At 44.9% G+C, this 20,584-nt stretch overlaps 1 protein-coding gene across 8 annotated transcripts in view; it reads right to left on the bottom strand.

The window, feature by feature from the left end:
- Positions 1 to 3,269: 3,269 nt before the first annotated feature.
- The window catches only part of LOC144755958 (signal transducer and activator of transcription 5B), a 1,707,375-nt gene continuing 1,690,060 nt past the window's right edge, over positions 3,270 to 20,584 (bottom strand). For 7 of the 8 annotated variants that reach the window (XM_078645400.1, XM_078645396.1, XM_078645397.1 and 4 more), the window contains one exon: positions 3,847 to 4,158. In XM_078645400.1, coding sequence (XP_078501526.1) covers positions 4,032 to 4,158 — 127 coding nt within the window. In that variant the 3' untranslated portion in view covers positions 3,847 to 4,031. Of the gene's footprint in view, positions 4,159 to 20,584 lie in introns of all 8 variants that reach the window. The other variant, XM_078645393.1, reaches the window with a different exon arrangement.

Raw genomic sequence — 20,584 nt, 5'->3', positions numbered from 1 at the left:
TCTTCTATACCTATTACTGAATCATAACAGAGGATCATCCTTTTATTCAACACTAGTCAAATCTTCGTATTTCCTAGTCACTTCAAAGAAAATACTCACAAAAAGCAACCATTGTATCACAAACTTAGAATGTTTCTCTGCATAAAGGTGTCAGTAAACATTCTCCAATTCATCATATCATTTGCTCAGTCTCAGCGTTAGGTACTTTCCATAACACCAAAAGACCATACAAGTACATTTCAAGCAGACAGAACTGGAGAGTAAGAGAATAGTTTCTGCGTGTTGCAACAGTCACTGCACAGAATAACCGTAAACCCCTCTGTACAACTGCAGTTATCGCAGTATTCACTTTGAAAAGCACAAAAGCACACAAGTACCTCCTTTTGTTAAGCACTGCTCTGTACCAGAGATTGCACAACACTCAAAATTCATATTTCGGTGACCCTTACACCACATACTTTAAATGTCCATGTCTATATATTATCTACATAACTCTACATACAGACTTCCAATGCAACAGGCTTCTGAACACAAGATTAACTTACTTCTATAGATTTCTAAATCAATACCCTCAGGCATACATGTAAGGTAAGCCAATGCATTATATTCAAGACTATGGTGCAAGTAACAATTCTATGGCCTATACTGCTCTACGACCTGATGGGACAACTCAATGTTCACCCTGCACATGACGACTTAAATTTATATGACTATACTTGGCTACAATAATCCACACTAATCACCTAACTACAAGGCTATATTGTATTCTCAGCTACTCTGACTTATAGAACACCACATAGAGTAAATCAGAGTAACTGTAACCTCCATACAGCACAGTGCTTTCCTGCCCACGTTCTAAGCAGTGTTATCCTCTACTGCAATGAGGCATGTGTAGTCTTCCCTGAATTAAATTAAAGACCCACATTTTTCATGTATACGAAACCACGTGGCATCCAGTAGTATATTGCAACGTAAGGTGAAAGCAACAATCGCCAACAGGAGAGTTCCTCACTTTAAACAATATTCAGGAGAAACAACCCTCATTCAGATTGTATCACATCCAGTTTTCAGCTGTTTATGAGACACAATACCTTGAATTATTTGCATACACAAGTTCAATCCACAATTGTGCAATACTCTCCCTGAAACAACACTGCCTCATGCACAGTTCTGTTCTAAATGCTTAAAGTGCCATTCTACATCTGGATGTGCAATGTTATATGACATGCCACATTTGTATACACATCACAACTGAATGACTGTAGTCATAGGCCACGTATATGAACATTAGGGGTTTTGGGGTGCACCATGCCCCAAACATACACCCCCCCCCCAATTGCCACAGAATAAATGTTCATGCTCAAACACATGATGTGATAACAGAGGATCAATCATGTATGTCCGCATCAGGTGGCATTTACAGTCATGTAGGCTGCACATCTGGTTTCTTTCTACCCCACTTACCTCTTTCTAAGAGGTAAGTGGGGCAGCTATATTGGAAATGATGATAATTTCTCAGAGAAGACTACATAATGAACCTGAACCAATTAAAAAGCTCGGTTTTTGACATGATAAAAACTATTATTGGCAATTCTGAATCACAGATTGTCCATTTAAACATCTGACCAATCCCTCTATCTCACTGCACCTTCAGTGTGAACCTCATAGAAGAGTGAAAAACAAATGAGAACCTGAGCATCATAGCTAGTTTGTCAAAGCTCACATGATCACTCACTGGATGGAGGAAAATTCTATATTCTATCACCTTCATTTCTACTTCAACAGGAATAGGAAGGAATGAGAAGAGAGAACAAATATTAAACCACTGATTTGGAAATGTTATTTCTAGACATCTGGGCTGCAAGCTAATGGAAGTCCTCTGAATTTGATAACTTTGGATGTGGAGTGGGACTTGCCTGAAGATCCAACATGAAAAGCATCAACAGCTCTAAAGACAATTGTATATAAATGGACAGTGTTGATGCGAAGGGAGAGAGAATGACCACAGGTGATAATGGTAGATTGGATGAAAGTTAAGGGCAGGAGGATATTCACAGAAGGAAAGGAAATCCGAGGTAAAAGAAGCGAAAGAACGACCTATCACCTTTAAAATTCACCATTTAAATGTAACAAAAATATGACAAGAAACATATGTGCATACATACACGCAATGATAAGTAGCTATTTAAAAAAATGAAATACAAAACTGTGTAGATTAACAATACCAAAAAAACAGAAAGAAAAAAATCACCCGTTCTGTAACCACCCACTTAAAAAACCCTTTCCACTACTTCCCACCCGCTGAATAAAACACAACAACTAACCCCCACAGCTAAATGGCTTTCTTTGTAAAAGGCAGTTAACTCGAGATAAACAGATGGGACAATTGGTGCCGACAGTAATATGATGTTGATGATCTTTAACTGCATAACTACGGATACTACGCTTTTGCCACCAAATTCAGGAGAACCAACGGGAATAGTTTTTATGATGTTGAGAGAAGAACATAACTGAATAAATACCACCTTTTGTAGATGAAAGCAAGTTTCATACAAAACTAGGCAGGAAATACGCTGAAGTACAGTGTTTGAGCGCTGTGGAGGTCTTTCAGTATTTGTATGCCAACAAGTTACATAAACGCGTCAGCAAGCAAAGCCGTTGACACTATCCTCATCAAACAGGTTGTGTCTTTTCTTTTGGAAAGCATTACCTTTAGGGAGCCAGCTGCCCGAAGCGAAGGACGATGTCCAGTGGTAGAAGGAGTCAGCACCAGCGTTAGCCATGCTACAATTAGCAGAAAAGCCGGCCACTAAAGAGCACACCACTGATGCAAAAGCCACACACACCCTGTGGATCAGAGAAACATGCTGGAAGCCACAAGGAAGGTGAGAATTTCAGCAAAAGGCCTCAGGGGGTCAGAAGGGAGGCTGGGAAGATCACCACACTAGATTATTCACATGGGTTTCTCCAAGTATTCTACTAAGATCAGATAGGAGCTCCGCTGCAATTTCCGAGAAGAGAAGGGGTCTCTCTTATAGAGAGTAATATTTCAATTCAGGACAGGGGATCTTAACTCAGGATAAAGGTCTCAAATATATCAAGACCTCTTGAAGCAAAAGATTATAGCGTCATAAATAGCATACAGGGATGGTGCTTTGTAAAGATGTATCGATTCCATAATTTCTCATCATATTTACCTAAAAAGTATACTCAGACATATATATTACGGGCACCTATAGGGCCAGTATTTCGATATATTAGAGAAGCAGTTTTCTTTTTTTCAATTGGTCCTCCTGGGTTGGTGTACCATTTCAAATGCAGCATGCCATATGTATGTGGGCAGGTGCCACCCCAATCACTGGACAGTTTTAAAGCTTCATTATTAAGCAGAAAGACACATCGTCCTTCCCAATAGCCAGAACACGACAAATCAGTGTAACTACTATGGTTTGACACCGTTTTAAACCCAGTGTGGCATTGATTGCTCAGCAACATGGTCTTTACACCAGCAACTGGCTTTAAAAAGCAAAAGAGAATAGTTGTGCAATTAAATAAAGTGATTTAATAAACCAGCAAAGCTGGTTTCTCTCGTTTAAAAATATATATACTTGTATATATATATATATTTATGTAGGTGAAGCGATGGGTAGAACAAATTAAAACTCTTTTTAGTTGACCCCCTATTTATACAGTGGGCGTCCCGCGAAAGGAAAACCTAGAAATCTTAAAAAGGAGAAACAGCAAAACCATGCACTCAGCCAAATGCCTTTTGTACAACAGAAAATATCACTACCACTGCAGCATCTAATGCTGCAGCGCCACGTGTCGATGAGCCAACCCACGAGCTACGAAACCTTTGTTTTATAGAAAATGAAACACTTGCATCACCATGCACGAAATACCAAATGAACAACTAGTATTAACATTTCACATTATGAATATCGTCTCCAAATAGAAGCAGTTGAATGGGTGCGACCCACACACGCGCACACACAAGACTCCATTCAGTCGGCAGGGTGGCAGAGGGGATGTCAAGACTGGGCGTGGGAGATCCATTGGCTTTCCATGGGCCTCCGCAAAAGTTCTTCCACATGTCGGGCAACATCCATGGTGTCGTCAATGTCGAAGTCGCCATCTGGATCCAGAATTGAATCAGAGCTACAAAGAGAATGAATGAGATATTATCGTCATGGTTTCTGAACCAGGGTCCAGCATACTGTTTTTCATACTTCCCTGAAAATACATATTTAAGTTTAAAATCTTGAAGTTAAATTCAACTGAAAAGTAAACCGCTCAGAACTGTTGTGGTTCTGGGTAGCACAAATTATTTGGAACGCAACTTTTTAAAGACGTTATTTTCAAATAAAGCAGGTTATTTTGCTTTTCTACCAGAATTCTATATGGTAAATTACGCTGTAGAATCTAATTAGGCTTTCAAATTAAATTTATAACTTTGCTTTTCTTATCACATTTTTGATAAATGTCCCAGAATACCACGGACTATACAGACTCATCAGCATGTTTCATATAACTCAGTACCTGAACCATACACAATGTCTTTACAAAATCACAGGGCAGACTGTCACACTGACGGACGCGCGCTAGACCACAACATTTCTCTGCTCCTCCTGATATCCTTTAAAACTATTTAAAAAAAAAAAGCTTTTTGTTCCATTTTTTGCCGCATTTTAGAAATACTGCTAAAAGATATCTATCAGCTACCTGCACTCCTGTACCCTCGGACACTCGGTTCCCCGCACCTCCCCGGTCCACCACGGGATTTTTCCCGATTGATGTGGAGGGAGGCACGGATCAGTAGAACACTTAGAGGGTTAGAGGGGGGAAGCGCAGCGATATTGGCTGACTTCCCTTGCACCCCCCCATAAAACCGGAGGCCTTTTACTCGCGCAGCGGATGCGCGCTAGACCACAACAGTTCTCTGCTCCTCCTGATATCCTTTAAAACTATTTAAAAAAAAGCTTTTTGTTCCATTTTTCGCCGCATTTTAGAATTACGGCTAAAAGATATCCATCACCTACCCGCACTCCTGTACCCTCTGACACCCGGTTCCCCGCACCTCCCCGGTCCACCACGGGATTCTTCCCAATTGATGTGGAGGGAGGCGCGGATCACTTGAACACTTCCGGATTAGAGGGGAGGAGGGCGCAGCGCTATTGGCTGACTTCACTTGCACCGCCCCTTAAAAACCAGATGCCATTCACCACACCTAGCGGACGCGCGCAGCGGGCGCGCCAAAGGCAAGCCCGTCTGCGCCCGTCAGCGGATGGCGGGGGCCACAACCCCTGCCCGTGCACCCTCCCATATCAGGAGTTACAGCCCAAACTCCCTACATAAGCTAAGAAGAGAAACCCCCGCCACATGCCTCTCTTCCTGGAACCTAGCGGCCCAACACACCATCTACCCTCAGTGTGGCTTTCGACTCCACCCCACCTCCCCACCCAAAATTGTGCAGCATAGGATGTACCTCTTAAACTGTGAGTCCCTCCCCAAACACTTTCTAGAAATCTCTATGTTGCTAGAAGAGCTTAACCCCGACGTTTTATTCTTGACAGAGACATGGCTGCAAGCTGAGTCAGAACCCGACCTCGTCCAGGCCCTCTCCCAAGGCTATCAAATACTTGGTGGCGACCGCAAAGTGGGAAGGGGAGGAGGCTTAGCAGTCATCTACAAAGACGGTTGCGGATGTTGTAGCACTTACATCTCCATCCCAGACTGCGAAAGTCTCCCCTTTACTATAGAGTTCTCCCCCACCAGCACCTTCTCGGGGGTGCTCTTATACCGCCCGCCCGGCCCGGTGGGGCAATTCTCCAGCACCCTCCCACCGATTATAGCGAACCTGGCCTATAGCCCATCCAACTTCACCCTCCTAGGGGACCTCAATATTCATTTTGATAACTCCGCAGACCCCAATGCCTGAGAAGTGACCACCAGCCTTTCAGCTCTGCAGCTAAAACAGCTAGTGCCCGAACCGACCCATGTATATCAAAGGCCATCTCCTCGATTCCATCTTCACCAATTGTTTAGATCTTCAAGTAGGGACCCCCTCACCTCTTCCATGGACTGACCACTTCCTTATCCCCCTATCCTGGCTCACTCCAGACCCACACCTCCCTATGCCTCCAGGAACCCGCAAAAGCTGTAACTGGGTGAAACTCCCCCTAGCTGAGTGGGGGGCAGGTCTTGAAACCTCCAGACCGCCCAGCATCTCCGACCCCATTCTGGCTAATGAGAACTATAACACATGGATCTCGGAATCACTCAACTCCGTGCTCCCTATCAAATCTACTGAATCCAAAGGCAGCAGCACGACTGCCCCCTGGTACCCCTCGGAACTACGGGAATTGAAGCACACCTGCAAAAAGTTGGAAAGGAATTGGCGCCTTGATTACTCCCCCTCTAGAAAAACTACCTATAGAGCTGCAATTAACACCTACAAAGCCAGTATTAAATGCGCGCAGGCATCTTTTTTTGAGGAAAAAATCACCGAAGCAGCCTCAAAGCCCAAGGAAATATATCGCATAGCAAAAACCCTACTTCAATTACCAGAAAAACACCTAGACTCCTTGAACGCTCAAACCCATTGTGACAACTTAGCCGACTTTTTTCTACGCAAAATTGAAACTATCTACACTTCTTTTCACCAACCCCTGACCGAGCAAAAGAAACCTCCTGAACCTGGGGCTCAGCCCCCTACTATACTTGACCATTTCCCTCCCTTACACCCTACCATTCTAGAGTCCATCATGCGTCAGGTAAAATCCGGCTCCCCTAATGACCCTGCACCACCACGCACCTTACTCTCAGTCACTAATTACATTTTACCTACCATTCTGGAACTACTCAACGCCTCCCTATCCACCGGCATTGTCCCTCTCCCATGGAAGCGAGCCATGGTTAAAGCCCTGGGGGAAAAAACAAATCTAGATCAAAACAACACTGCCAACTACCGACCCATCTCTTTGCTGCCCTGGCTAAGTAAAATCCTGGAAAAACATGCCAATACGGTGCTAACATAGTTCCTAGAATCAAACAACCTCTTAGACTCCACCCAGACCGGATTCCGCCCCCTCCACGGGACCGAAACCGCCCTGGTCGCCGTGACGGAGGAGGCCAGGAGGATCCGAGACAATGGAGGCTCCACTGCCATCATCCTCCTTGATCTAAGTGCCGCCTTCGACACTGTGAGTCACACATCCTACTGCACCGACTCAGCAGCAAAGGAATCTCTCCTTCCAGGTCTTTGAGGGCGGCTACACCTCTTCCAGCAAGCCCCTTAGCTGCGGCGAACCACAGGGCTCCTCCCTGAGCCCCACACGATTTAATATATACATGAGCCCCCTAGCTGAGATCGTCCGCCCCTTCAGAGTAAAAATCATCACCTATGCAGACTACACTCAACTAGTGGTGGCTCTCAATCCCCCACAAAACGCACCCAACAGCCTGAAGAACTGCATGGAAGCAGTCAACGAGTGGATGACACCTTCCTGCCTCAAATTGAATGGCGACAAAACGGAGCTCATGTTCCTGGTCAGTTCCACCAACTACACCATTGAACAATTATGGCCCACATGTCTAGGACCTGCCCCTGCACCTAAAGACACAATCAAAAGCCTGGGCATCTGGCTAGATAAGTCCCTTAATTTCAACTGTCAAGCGGCCAAACTTTCAGCCACCTGCTTCGGCCTACTAAGACTTTTGCATAAAGTCCTTCCCCTACTACCTTTTCATGCAAGACAGATAATGGTCCAGGGTTTAATCTTGTCCCGTCTAGAGTTTGGAAACGCCCTGTATCTAGGGGCCCCCGAGACCACCCTAAACAAACTGCAGATTATTCAAAACTGTGCAGCCAGAACCCTCCTCCAAATTCCCAGCCGCCTCCCAGTCAAACCCAGACTCAAGGATCTCCACTGGCTCCCATTTAGGGAAAGAATCAAATTTAAAGCAATGTGCAGTGCACATCGATCCTTCTGGGGAACAGGCACCGCCATCAATCAACCTCTGATAACCGCTTACCACCCAACCAGACAGCTCAGATCGGGCTCTTCCTTCCTGGCCGCAATACCTAGGTTCAAGAGAGCCAGGTGTGGAGGCCGCTCGTTCTCCCACAACTCGGCCAAGCTTTGGAACTCCCTCCCCCTCCAACTCAGATCAGATCCCAAGCTACTCGTCTTCCGTAAACTCCTAAAAACCCTGCTTTTTAATAAACCCGAATAGCTCCTAAATGTCGCAAAATAAGCGTGATGTCTGCAGCGCTAGGACGCCTGAGGGTTGCTACCGCGCTATACAAATGGTCTTTTCATTTAATTTCATTCACTGTCCCTCCAAAAAACTAAAGAATCGGATGTCCTGAAAGGTAATCTCAAATATAAACATACAAGTATTTCATATGTAATCCTGGCATTTCACCCACATACCTTGATGAGCGAGTACACACAGTTTATGTGAGTAAAGCTACTGCCTGTGGATCACAGATTGTCTTAAAGTATGTTTTAAAAGCAGTTCAGATAATTGAGTTCTGCTTGATTATTTTACATAGCTGTTCCATTAAACGCGAATGAATGAAAGGGTTTGAAATTAATATTGTAAGACATGCCAAGACTATTATTCTTAAAATTATTTCACAACTCCCACCTACAAATCCATAATCTTACCACCCTCAATGAGATTTCCGTTGAATAAGTGGATCTGAGGGAACCAATCTGGGCAAAGAAGCAACAGTCCTGTAAAATGAATGGAATAAAAATGTCGCTGAAAAGAAGGCTATGGCTTCCACTTCCTGGATGTATGGAGTTTCCAGGAATGAAGGTCTGACCCTTGATCTTCTCTGCTTGTTCAGGAAATGCACTGAAGGAAGACTTTCCTGAAAAAGGGAAGGACAACGTCCACAGTCGGATGCACCTCCCTCAATTTCAGCAGATTGATGTCGTAGGTAATTTCCTTTCAAGGACCATATTCTTTGGACCTGCAGATGATCCATGTGAGCACTCCACCCAACCTGAGTGGGAGCATCGGTCACTACCATCGGAGATAGAAAGTCTGATAGCAATCCATTTCACAAAGCAGATTCTATGTACTGGCCTCCCTGAGGAGACAGGATACATTTGTTTTAACAATTACCTGAAAATTGGTTCCACTGGGCTTCCAGGCACTGTTGTAGAGGTCTCATGTAGAGACTGACATTCGGTAGTAGGACAATAAAAGAGGCAGTGAGAACAATATCCTCACTAACAGATGGGCTGTTCTCAGAAGACTGCAATATTTCAGATGGATAGGCAAGTCGGGCCTCAGAAGGATACACTTTTGCTTTTAAAGTGTGCAGAAACACTCCCAGATAATGCAGTGACTGGACCTGAATAGATGTCAAGTTCTTGTGACAGTTGTATTGCGCTAAGTGGTTGAAAGTATAAATTGTTAGCTGGAAATATTGACAGGCTTGCTGCGAGCACACATTTTGATCAGCCAGTTGTGTAGATACGCATAAATGAAGATATTTTGTCTCCTGTGATGCGCTGTCACAACAGCCATGAGATTTGATAAGGTTCTTGGTGACGGCCCGCAGTCAAACAGAAGGAATTGCATTGAAAATGATTATTTCTGAGCATAAACCTGAGGATCTCTGGTGTTTTGTGGCAATGACCACATGGACTTATGCATCTAATGAGCATTGCCAATCTTCCTCATGGAGCTGCGGGTAGATTTGATGAAGCACTAGGATCTTACATTTTTATTTACAAATCCTCTGTTTTAGATTCATAATAGGTGTGAATTTGTTCTAGGGCCCACTATTTTGTATCAGAAAGTACCAGAAACAACTTTCAAATCAATTTTGGAGGAGTTTTCTCGACGGCTTTTTTCCTGCAAGAGAATGTTATTTTTTTGCCGGAGTTTCTCTGGATGCAGTTCGGATTTACTTTTGGTGAAATTGCCATAGGAGTTGTTCTAAACCTGAGACAATAGCCCTCTCAAACAATATTTTAAACCCATGTGTTGCTTGTGATGGTTTGCCACTCTTCCAAGTACTTTGAGATGCATCACTGCTCCAGAAGAAAGAGGCAAGTCACTGTTTAATGCCAGAGCGAGGGTTTCCTGTTGCTGCTGCTGGTTATCATTCATTTGCCTCTCAACTGATATCTTTGTTAGTGGAAAGGCTGCCCCTGATGTTGCTGTTGCTGCCCTAGAGACCACAGAAGGGTTTGAACCCTGTGGAGAAAGTGGCAGTGATGTTAAGGCCCCTAGGAGTGCATTTCTTTGTTCTCATTTCTTCTTAAGGATTACATGTAGACCAGTCTCAATTTCTGTTTTCATTCAAGTCACCTCATCGTCTGTATGATTGCCAAATAAGATGCCTTCTGAAAATGAAGATTCAGAATTCCCTGTATCTCCTTCCGGTTGAGGCCTGTAAGTGTCAAACACGAAGTACAGCTCAAACTGACACAATGACAATAATCATGGGCTACAAGAGTGGATGCGTTGGCAGCTATATTGAGTACTTGGTTCAAGACCAACATTCCTTCATTGAATATGTAGGATCTCCTTTTGCTTGCTGTCAGTATGTTTTTGACTTGTCTGACTGGGATCCTGCTAACCAGCACCCCAGTCACTATGCGTTCTCCCAGAATTGACCATGGTAAGTACTTCTGTACATCCACAATTGGCTACTGTTGTACCCTTGTACGTTCTTGGTATATGGTACCCAGGGCATAGGTACAACAGTGGCCTCCCATGGGATGCAGCTTGTATTGTGCCACCCATGGGAGTCCACTTAAAATGTGACTACAGGCATGCCATTGCAGCCTGTGTGAGTTGGTGCTTGCATCTTTCACGACAGATATATGTTTACTTATATCTAGGGTAACAACACTTAAAACCTGTAAGTCACCCCTATGCAGGCTCTTCAGTCCTGAGGTGCGGTCAGCCATTTGGATACATATAGTGGACATGAGTCATTACGAGATGTCTAACTATATAGTGACTGCACCAAACCCGATCAGGTTTGGTATTAAATGTGTTGGAATCATAACCCCACACCGAGTGTTGGAAGTATGATCCCATGTACTGAGGGGCTTCCTTGAGGTACCCCCATGTACTACCAGTAACAGCCTTTTAGGGTCTGCAAGGAAGCTAGTGCTGCTGCCGACCCAGGCACGATTATGCCCTCCTGCTGCTGAGATGAGCTTGAGAAGGGGAAGATAGAACAATAGATTTCCTGTCACAGGGAGTTGTAAACACCTCCCAGACAGGACGTAGTCTACTGGGCTGGGGTGGGGGTGCTGGCCAGCACCAGACTGCTTTGAAAGGCACATTTGGTGTCCTCCTTGCATAAGCCAGTTTGAGACAGTTCAGGGAGCCCCTGTCTTGCACTCTCGTATAAAACTGGACGAAAGACATCGAAGTATCTTCCCTTCTGTCCAAACCCTCCTCTGGGAGGGACACTAGAGTTTTTCCAACTATTACTTAAAGGTTTACCTGTGGGTAGTTCCTTAGATTTGTCGTGGGACAAAACTCAACCCTGAAACTACGTCTCTCTTCTACCGTCTGGACACTTGCACTTCGACTGGAACCGATACTACACCAACTAAGACACCTGTTGCTCCTAGTCTATCTGTTCTTCAAGTTTTCTTCGTAGTCTGTTTCTGCCATGTTCATTAACAGACCTGTGGGCATCAAGGACACCTGAAGAAATCTCCCCTGGAGTGAAGGAGTCACTCTCCTGTATCTGCAGGCACCGCAACAAAGCTGACCGGTCTGCTGCTCCTGTTGTCCTACGGACATCCCGAGGCTCAGCCACACAGGTGGCGGTTCTGCAACTCCCTCAAGGCCTGTCCTGTCCTCTCTGCAATTTTGAGGCCAGTAGCTCTCGTTGGAACTGAACCCCTGTGCGCTGCATCAACTTGCTGTCGCCAAAGCTTGTTGGCTCTGCACTCCAGAGATCTTCAGGCTGCAAGAAGCTCCAGCATCTCTTACCTCCAAGATCAGCGTCCTCACGGCATCCTCTGCACCGTGGGTCTTCATCTTTGGTGAGCTGCTCGAGGTCGTTTTGTGACTCCTGTGCCTTCTGCCTGTGGGTCCTCCTGAGGGTCTTCTACTGCTTCAGTGGGCTTCCCTGCTTACTCGGCCTGGTCCGACTATCCTGCTGTTGGTGAGTTGCTTGGACCTTGCTGGTTCCAACATTGCTCCTTTTTCGTCTTCTACGTCAGTTGCGGCTACCAAGGCATGTTAGTGCTCCCGCCGTACACCGACCACCTAGTCACCAACATCCGACGTAGGACAGCTTGTGCACGACTCTTGATCTTCCTCAGTGTTGCCCGGTCATCACAGCTGCAGTGGCAAGGTCACAGTTGACTCTTCAGAACCTACAGATATCGCTGGGCATTGTGTCTCCGTGCCTCCTGGTCACCTCTGTGTGGCATTGCTCTGTCCCCTCTGCTCGCAGGTTCTTCCCTACCAGAATTCATCCTTGGATTCCACCAGAATCCTTCACAGTCTTCTCTAGAGGCATCTTCTTCGAAGTCTTCCATTGCGGTCTACGGCAGGTTCCAACTTCACTTCACACCTATGCACTTGGCTCCCTGGTGTAGGTAACTTGTTTCCCGGGGCATCCATGGATGGGGTGGCTCTCTAACCTTCTGATTTTCAAAGGGTTTCTTCGGGGTCCTCTGGGAAGGGACCTTCTTCATAACTGCAACTGCGACTTCTCTACTGATTTCCTTTGGACACCCACTGTGTTTCCAGTCTACACACAACCTCTATGGGGTTCCTGAGTACTTACCATGGGTGATTTCTGGCTCATCTGGTCCGAGTCGTGTCATCCTTTGCAGTTCGTATTCCACTTTCTTAATATATGGTTTGGTCTCCCCCTGGAGACCACTGTATTTTGTGCTACTTACCTGATTGCATTTGAAGTATACTTGTGTATTGTGTTGATATTCCGGGTAGGAGATATAGCAATGTGATAGTGATATTGTGTAGTAATAAAGACTTATTTCTGCTAAACACTGTGTGGTTTCTTTTCATCTTATCTACACTACAGAATAAACTGTTAAAACAAGCTGCTTAACATTCCTTCAAGATAAGCCTGAAGGCTGCTCTCCACAGCTACCACTTTGAGAGCTTGGATAAGTTACTTAACTGTAATCCTAGTTCTCTTCAAGGGGTAACCTCATCAAAGTCATAAGCACTTGAATATTTCTGCCCATGCGTGGGGGATATATAACAATATATATAAACACATATATATAAACACAAACAGCTCTCTCTCTCTCCACACACACACACACATATATATATATATATATATGTATATATATATATATATATGTATATATATATATATATATATATGTATATATATATATATATATGTATATATATATATATATATATGTATATATATATATATATATATATATATATGTATATATATATATATATATGTATATATATATATATATATATATATGTTTATACAACATGCCCAAAGCATTGAAAGGGAACACCACTGCGCTCGGCCATCCGGCAGTGAAAAATGCAGGCTGCATCTCGGCTCCAATTAGATTCTTTGGCCAACGCGTTTCAAGGCACTCAAACTACAGGTTGAACCTACTGGCGTTTAAAACTCTGACACCCATCATGCACCAGAACTTGAAATGCACACGCCCACCAAGTGCGTACATGAAAACACCGGAAATGCATTTAAATGCCGAGTGTCAGCCTGTGTTCCCAAAGCGGCCCATGAAGAAGAGGCGGAGTGCCTTGAAACGCGTTGGCCAAAGAATCTAATTGGAGCCGAGATGCAGCCTGCATTTTTCACTGCCGGATGGCCGAGCGCAGTGGTGTTCCCTTTCAATGCTTTGGGCATGTTGTATAAACATTACTTGCACGGCCGTCCTGCCGTGGAAAGGAGAACCATCGTCAGCTGGATTAAAGACGTTTCCAGTTGAAGGAGGCTTTAGTCACGAACGATTCGAGACTTTTAGAGCACTGCGTTCTATATGCTAATGAAAGCTGTAACGAGACTCTAACACCTACTCAAGGTTTATAAAATGCTTTTTAACAAGGAAACTACAGGTTGAACCTACTGGCGTTTAAAACTCTGACACCCATCATGCACCAGAACTTGAAATGCACACGCCCACCAAGTGCGTACATGAAAACACCGGAAATGCATTTAAATGCCGAGTGTCAGCCTGTGTTCCCAAAGCGGCCCATGAAGAAGAGGCGGAGTGCCTTGAAACGCGTTGGCCAAAGAATCTAATTGGAGCCGAGATGCAGCCTGCATTTTTCACTGCCGGATGGCCGAGCGCAGTGGTGTTCCCTTTCAATGCTTTGGGCATGTTGTATAAACATTACTTGCACGGCCGTCCTGCCGTGGAAAGGAGAACCATCGTCAGCTGGATTAAAGACGTTTCCAGTTGAAGGAGGCTTTAGTCACGAACGATTCGAGACTTTTAGAGCACTGCGTTCTATATGCTAATGAAAGCTGTAACGAGACTCTAACACCTACTCAAGGTTTATAAAATGCTTTTTAACAAGGAAACTACAGGTTGAACCTACTGGCGTTTAAAACTCTGACACCCATCATGCACCAGAACTTGAAATGCACACGCCCACCAAGTGCGTACATGAAAACACCGGAAATGCATTTAAATGCCGAGTGTCAGCCTGTGTTCCCAAAGCGGCCCATGAAGAAGAGGCGGAGTGCCTTGAAACGCGTTGGCCAAAGAATCTAATTGGAGCCGAGATGCAGCCTGCATTTTTCACTGCCGGATGGCCGAGCGCAGTGGTGTTCCCTTTCAATGCTTTGGGCATGTTGTATAAACATTACTTGCACGGCCGTCCTGCCGTGGAAAGGAGAACCATCGTCAGCTGGATTAAAGACGTTTCCAGTTGAAGGAGGCTTTAGTCACGAACGATTCGAGACTTTTAGAGCACTGCGTTCTATATGCTAATGAAAGCTGTAACGAGACTCTAACACCTACTCAAGGTTTATAAAATGCTTTTTAACAAGGAAACTACAGGTTGAACCTACTGGCGTTTAAAACTCTGACACCCATCATGCACCAGAACTTGAAATGCACACGCCCACCAAGTGCGTACATGAAAACACCGGAAATGCATTTAAATGCCGAGTGTCAGCCTGTGTTCCCAAAGCGGCCCATGAAGAAGAGGCGGAGTGCCTTGAAACGCGTTGGCCAAAGAATCTAATTGGAGCCGAGATGCAGCCTGCATTTTTCACTGCCGGATGGCCGAGCGCAGTGGTGTTCCCTTTCAATGCTTTGGGCATGTTGTATAAACATTACTTGCACGGCCGTCCTGCCGTGGAAAGGAGAACCATCGTCAGCTGGATTAAAGACGTTTCCAGTTGAAGGAGGCTTTAGTCACGAACGATTCGAGACTTTTAGAGCACTGCGTTCTATATGCTAATGAAAGCTGTAACGAGACTCTAACACCTACTCAAGGTTTATAAAATGCTTTTTAACAAGGAAACTACAGGTTGAACCTACTGGCGTTTAAAACTCTGACACCCATCATGCACCAGAACTTGAAATGCACACGCCCACCAAGTGCGTACATGAAAACACCGGAAATGCATTTAAATGCCGAGTGTCAGCCTGTGTTCCCAAAGCGGCCCATGAAGAAGAGGCGGAGTGCCTTGAAACGCGTTGGCCAAAGAATCTAATTGGAGCCGAGATGCAGCCTGCATTTTTCACTGCCGGATGGCCGAGCGCAGTGGTGTTCCCTTTCAATGCTTTGGGCATGTTGTATAAACATTACTTGCACGGCCGTCCTGCCGTGGAAAGGAGAACCATCGTCAGCTGGATTAAAGACGTTTCCAGTTGAAGGAGGCTTTAGTCACGAACGATTCGAGACTTTTAGAGCACTGCGTTCTATATGCTAATGAAAGCTGTAACGAGACTCTAACACCTACTCAAGGTTTATAAAATGCTTTTTAACAAGGAAACTACAGGTTGAACCTACTGGCGTTTAAAACTCTGACACCCATCATGCACCAGAACTTGAAATGCACACGCCCACCAAGTGCGTACATGAAAACACCGGAAATGCATTTAAATGCCGAGTGTCAGCCTGTGTTCCCAAAGCGGCCCATGAAGAAGAGGCGGAGTGCCTTGAAACGCGTTGGCCAAAGAATCTAATTGGAGCCGAGATGCAGCCTGCATTTTTCACTGCCGGATGGCCGAGCGCAGTGGTGTTCCCTTTCAATGCTTTGGGCATGTTGTATAAACATTACTTGCACGGCCGTCCTGCCGTGGAAAGGAGAACCATCGTCAGCTGGATTAAAGACGTTTCCAGTTGAAGGAGGCTTTAGTCACGAACGATTCGAGACTTTTAGAGCACTGCGTTCTATATGCTAATGAAAGCTGTAACGAGACTCTAACACCTACTCAAGGTTTATAAAATGCTTTTTAACAAGGAAACTACAGGTTGAACCTACTGGCGTTTAAAACTCTGACACCCATCATGCACCAGAACTTGAAATGCACACGCCCACCAAGTGCGTACATGAAAACACCGGAAATGCATTTAAATGCCGAGTGTCAGCCTGTGTTCCCAAAGCGGCCCATGAAGAAGAGGCGGAGTGCCTTGAAACGCGTTGGCCAAAGAATCTAATTGGAGCCGAGATGCAGCCTGCATTTTTCACTGCCGGATGGCCGAGCGCAGTGGTGTTCCCTTTCAATGCTTTGGGCATGTTGTATAAACATATATATATATATATATATATATATATATATATATATATATATATATATATATATATATATATATATATATATATATATCCAACCAAAGAGTTGCCTGCAGTGAGGGAGCCCACACAAGTATTTTCCTTCAGCAAACATCTTTAATGAAGGACAGCGTGAGAAGCAGCATGGTACCTTCGCACAAATCAAATGTCCAGCCCGACGCGTTTCGTGCCTGACAGCACTTCCTCATGGGCTCTGGGCTCAGGTAAGGACTCCGGCAGTTTGTAACAGCACCTGTTAAATCTCTTGACACCCCGCCCGGATGGGCGTAGCCACCCGCGTGGCCTCCTGGTATCGTAGTGTCGTTAGTCTTACTCATGTGAGTTGTCGTGCCTTCCTGATAATTAAAAACTGTATTAATCCAAGTGGATTGCGATGAGCACTTCAGCAGCTTCTAACGCCCACTTGCACCTTCATTAGCTGGTACTTGTTCCTTAAGCTGCCGCGGCATGTGGCGCTACAGCGGGTCTTCACAGAAATGAAGCAGGGCTCTCCTCGCGGCTCAGGCGGTGCCGCAATACATCCAACCATACATATATACACATACACACACACACTATATTGCAAAGAATCCGGTCACAGCGAGGCCGTCAACCAGGCATGTTCAGGGCAACGGAAGCCCTGCAATATTTCGTAGAAAGCCTTCAATTCGTTGCTGAAAGGTTTATTTTCAACTACAAAGCAACGCGTTTCAGCTTACGCCTTTTTCACGCTAGGTGACAGGCGTTTTTTCACGCCTGTCACCTAGCGTGAACGAGGCGTAAGCTGACACGTGTCGCTTTGTAGTTGAAAATAAACCTTTCAGCAACGAATTCCACTTGGTATCCGCAAATTCTTCAAGACTATTGAAGGCTTTCTACGAAATATATGGAATATGCTACTTACCAGTATGCATCTGTTCTTGGCATAGAGGGCTGCAGAGTGGTACATTTATGAATAGATCGCCATCTGGTGTTGGGCTCGGATGATTGCACTTGTTTTTCTTCTGGAGAAGTCTTTGTCGTCATAGATGACTCCTCCTCTTGGTGTTAGTGCGCATGGGCATCGGCTCCATCCTTAGATTGTTTTGCCATAGTAGGGTTAGATGGAGTAGTGTAGTATAATACATAAAGATATGCCCATGTAAGTGTATCTAAATAAGATAATGTTGGGACAGACACAGGTTTCCGGGGAGGCAGGGAGGGCATGTACCACTCTGCAGCCCTCTATGCCAAGAACAGATGCATACTGGTAAGTAGCATATTCCGTTCGAGGCATATGGGCTGCAGATGGTACATTTATGAATAGATTGTACAGCAGTTACCTCCCTAGCGGTGGTCACCAGTGTCTGTCGCAACTGTTTGAAATAGAGTTTTTAATACAGCTTGGCCCACTCTGGCTTGTTGTGCAGCCTGTACATCAACACAGTAGTGCTTTGTGAATGTATGTGGTGTAGACCAAGTTGCTGCTCTACATATGTCATCTAGGGGAATGTTCCCTAAGAATGCCATAGATGCTCCTAGTTTTCGTGTAGAATGAGCTCTAGGAGGAACAGTTAATGTTCTCTTTGCTTTAATGTAACATATTTGTATACATCTTACAATCCATCTAGCGATGCCTGCTTTAGAGATAGGATTGCCCTTATGTGTTGGGGAAAATGCTACAAATAGTTGTTTAGTTTTCCTGAAGTTTTGTGTTCTTTCTATGTAGTACAAAATGGCTCTTTTGACATCTAGTGTATGTAGAGCCCTTTCTGCTACCGTCTGTGGCTTTGGAAAGAAGACTGGTAGTTCCACTGGCTGGTTGATGTGAAATGCTGAAATTACTTTAGGCAAGAACTTTGGGTTTGTTCTAAGAACCACTTTATTCTGGTGTAACTGTAGGAATGGTTCTTGTATTGTCAATGCCTGTAATTCACTTACTCTCCTGAGTGAGGTAATGGCTATAAGGAAAGCCACCTTCCATGTAAGGAATTGTATTTCGCACCTATGCATAGGTTCGAAAGGTGGCCCCATTAGTCTGGTGAGTACTACGTTGAGGTTCCAGACTGGGGAAGGTGGTAATCTTGGTGGAATGACTCTTTTAAGGCCTTCCATGAAGGCTTTTATCGCTGGTACTCTGAACAGTGATATGTGCTGTCTGTTTTGTAGGTACGCTGCTATAGCTGCTAGGTGTACCCTGATAGATGTGTACGCTAGATTACATTGCTGTAAGTGTAATAAGTAGCAGATAATCTCCTTTGTTGATACGTCCAGAGGGTTGATATTGTTATTAGTACAGTGTATAGCAAACCTCTTCCACTTAGCTGCATAGCATGCTCTGGTGGTGGGACGTCTCGCTTGTTTAATTATCTCCATGCAATTTGGGGGTAGATCTAAGTACCCAAATTCTAGGATTTCAGGAGCCAGATCGCTAGGTTCAATTGTGTGGGATCTGGGTGCATTATTTCTCCATGGTTCTGTGTAAGGTGCATGGGTAGAATTCGTAGCTTTTGATGTGGCACTTGTGAGAGTTGCAGGAGCGTGGTGAACCACGGTTGTCTTGCCCACGTGGGTGCTACTAGTATCATGGTCATTGAGTGTTGTTGTAGTTTTCTGACCACTAATGGGATTAGTGGGAGAGGGGGAAAAGCGTATGCAAATTTGTTGGACCAATTTATCCATAACGCATTGCCCTGCGACAGGTGGTGCGGGTACTTGGACGCGAAGCTTTGGCATTTTGCGTTCTGATGAGTGGCAAAGAGGTCTATCTCTGGCTGTCCCCATCTTTGGAAGAATGGCTGCAGTATTTGTTGGTGCAGTTCCCATTCGTGTATTTGTTCCGACTGTCTGCTTAAGATGTCTGCTATCTGGTTTTGGACTCCTGGTAGGTGTTCGGCTAACAGATAGATGTTTTGAGGAATGGCCCATCTCCAGATTTCCTGTGCTAGTCTGGATAGTTGGAGAGAGTGCGTCCCCCCCTGTTTTTTAATATAATACATTGCTGTCATGTTGTCTGTTCTGATCAGGACTGCTTTGTTGGTAACATGTATTTGGAAGGCTTTCAATGCTAGAAACACCGCTAGTAGTTCTAGGTAATTGATGTGCAGTCTTTTTTCCTGCACACTCCACCTTCCTTGTACTGTGTATTTCTCCATATGTGCTCCCCATCCTGTGAGCGATGCGTCCGCTGTTATTGTCACCTGTGGAATTGGTTCTAGGAACGACCGCCCCTTGGCAATGTTTGTTGTGTTCCACCACTTCAGAGAGCGGTGTGTGCGGTCGTCTACCAACACCAGATCTGTAATCTGTCCTTGAGCCTGATTCCACTGTGTCGCTAAGCATTCTTGTAGCGGACGCATTTGTAGTTTGGCATATGGTATTAGCAGTATGCAGGATGACATCATCCCTAATAGCTGCATGAACACTCTTGCTGGTAGTGAGTGTTGTGGCTGGAATCTTTGAATGATTGTAAGCATTGTTTGGATCCTGACTGGATTGGGGTATACTTTGGCTTTTTCTGTGTCTATAGTAGCCCCCAGATATTGTTGAACCTTGCTTGGTTGTAGGTGTGACTTTGTGTAGTTCACCTTGAACCCTAGCTGGTGTAGTAGCTGAATTGTCTTTTGTGTGTTTTGAAGACATTCCTCTTGTGACTTGGCCTTTATTAGCCAGTCGTCCAAGTATGGGAAGACATGTATTTGTTGTCTTCTTAGGTGAGCTGCCACCACTGCCAGGCATTTTGTGAACACCCTTGGTGCCGTTGTGACACCAAACGGAAGGACTTTGAACTGATAATGTTGTCCTTCTACCACAAACCTGAGGTATTTCCTGTGGGCTTTG

This window comes from Lissotriton helveticus, chromosome 5_1 (assembly GCF_964261635.1).
Source record: "Lissotriton helveticus chromosome 5_1, aLisHel1.1, whole genome shotgun sequence".
NCBI classification, from domain to species: Eukaryota; Metazoa; Chordata; class Amphibia; order Caudata; family Salamandridae; genus Lissotriton; species Lissotriton helveticus.
The sequence above is the reverse complement of the archived record's forward strand: the minus strand, read 5'-3'. Positions and strand labels throughout refer to the sequence as shown.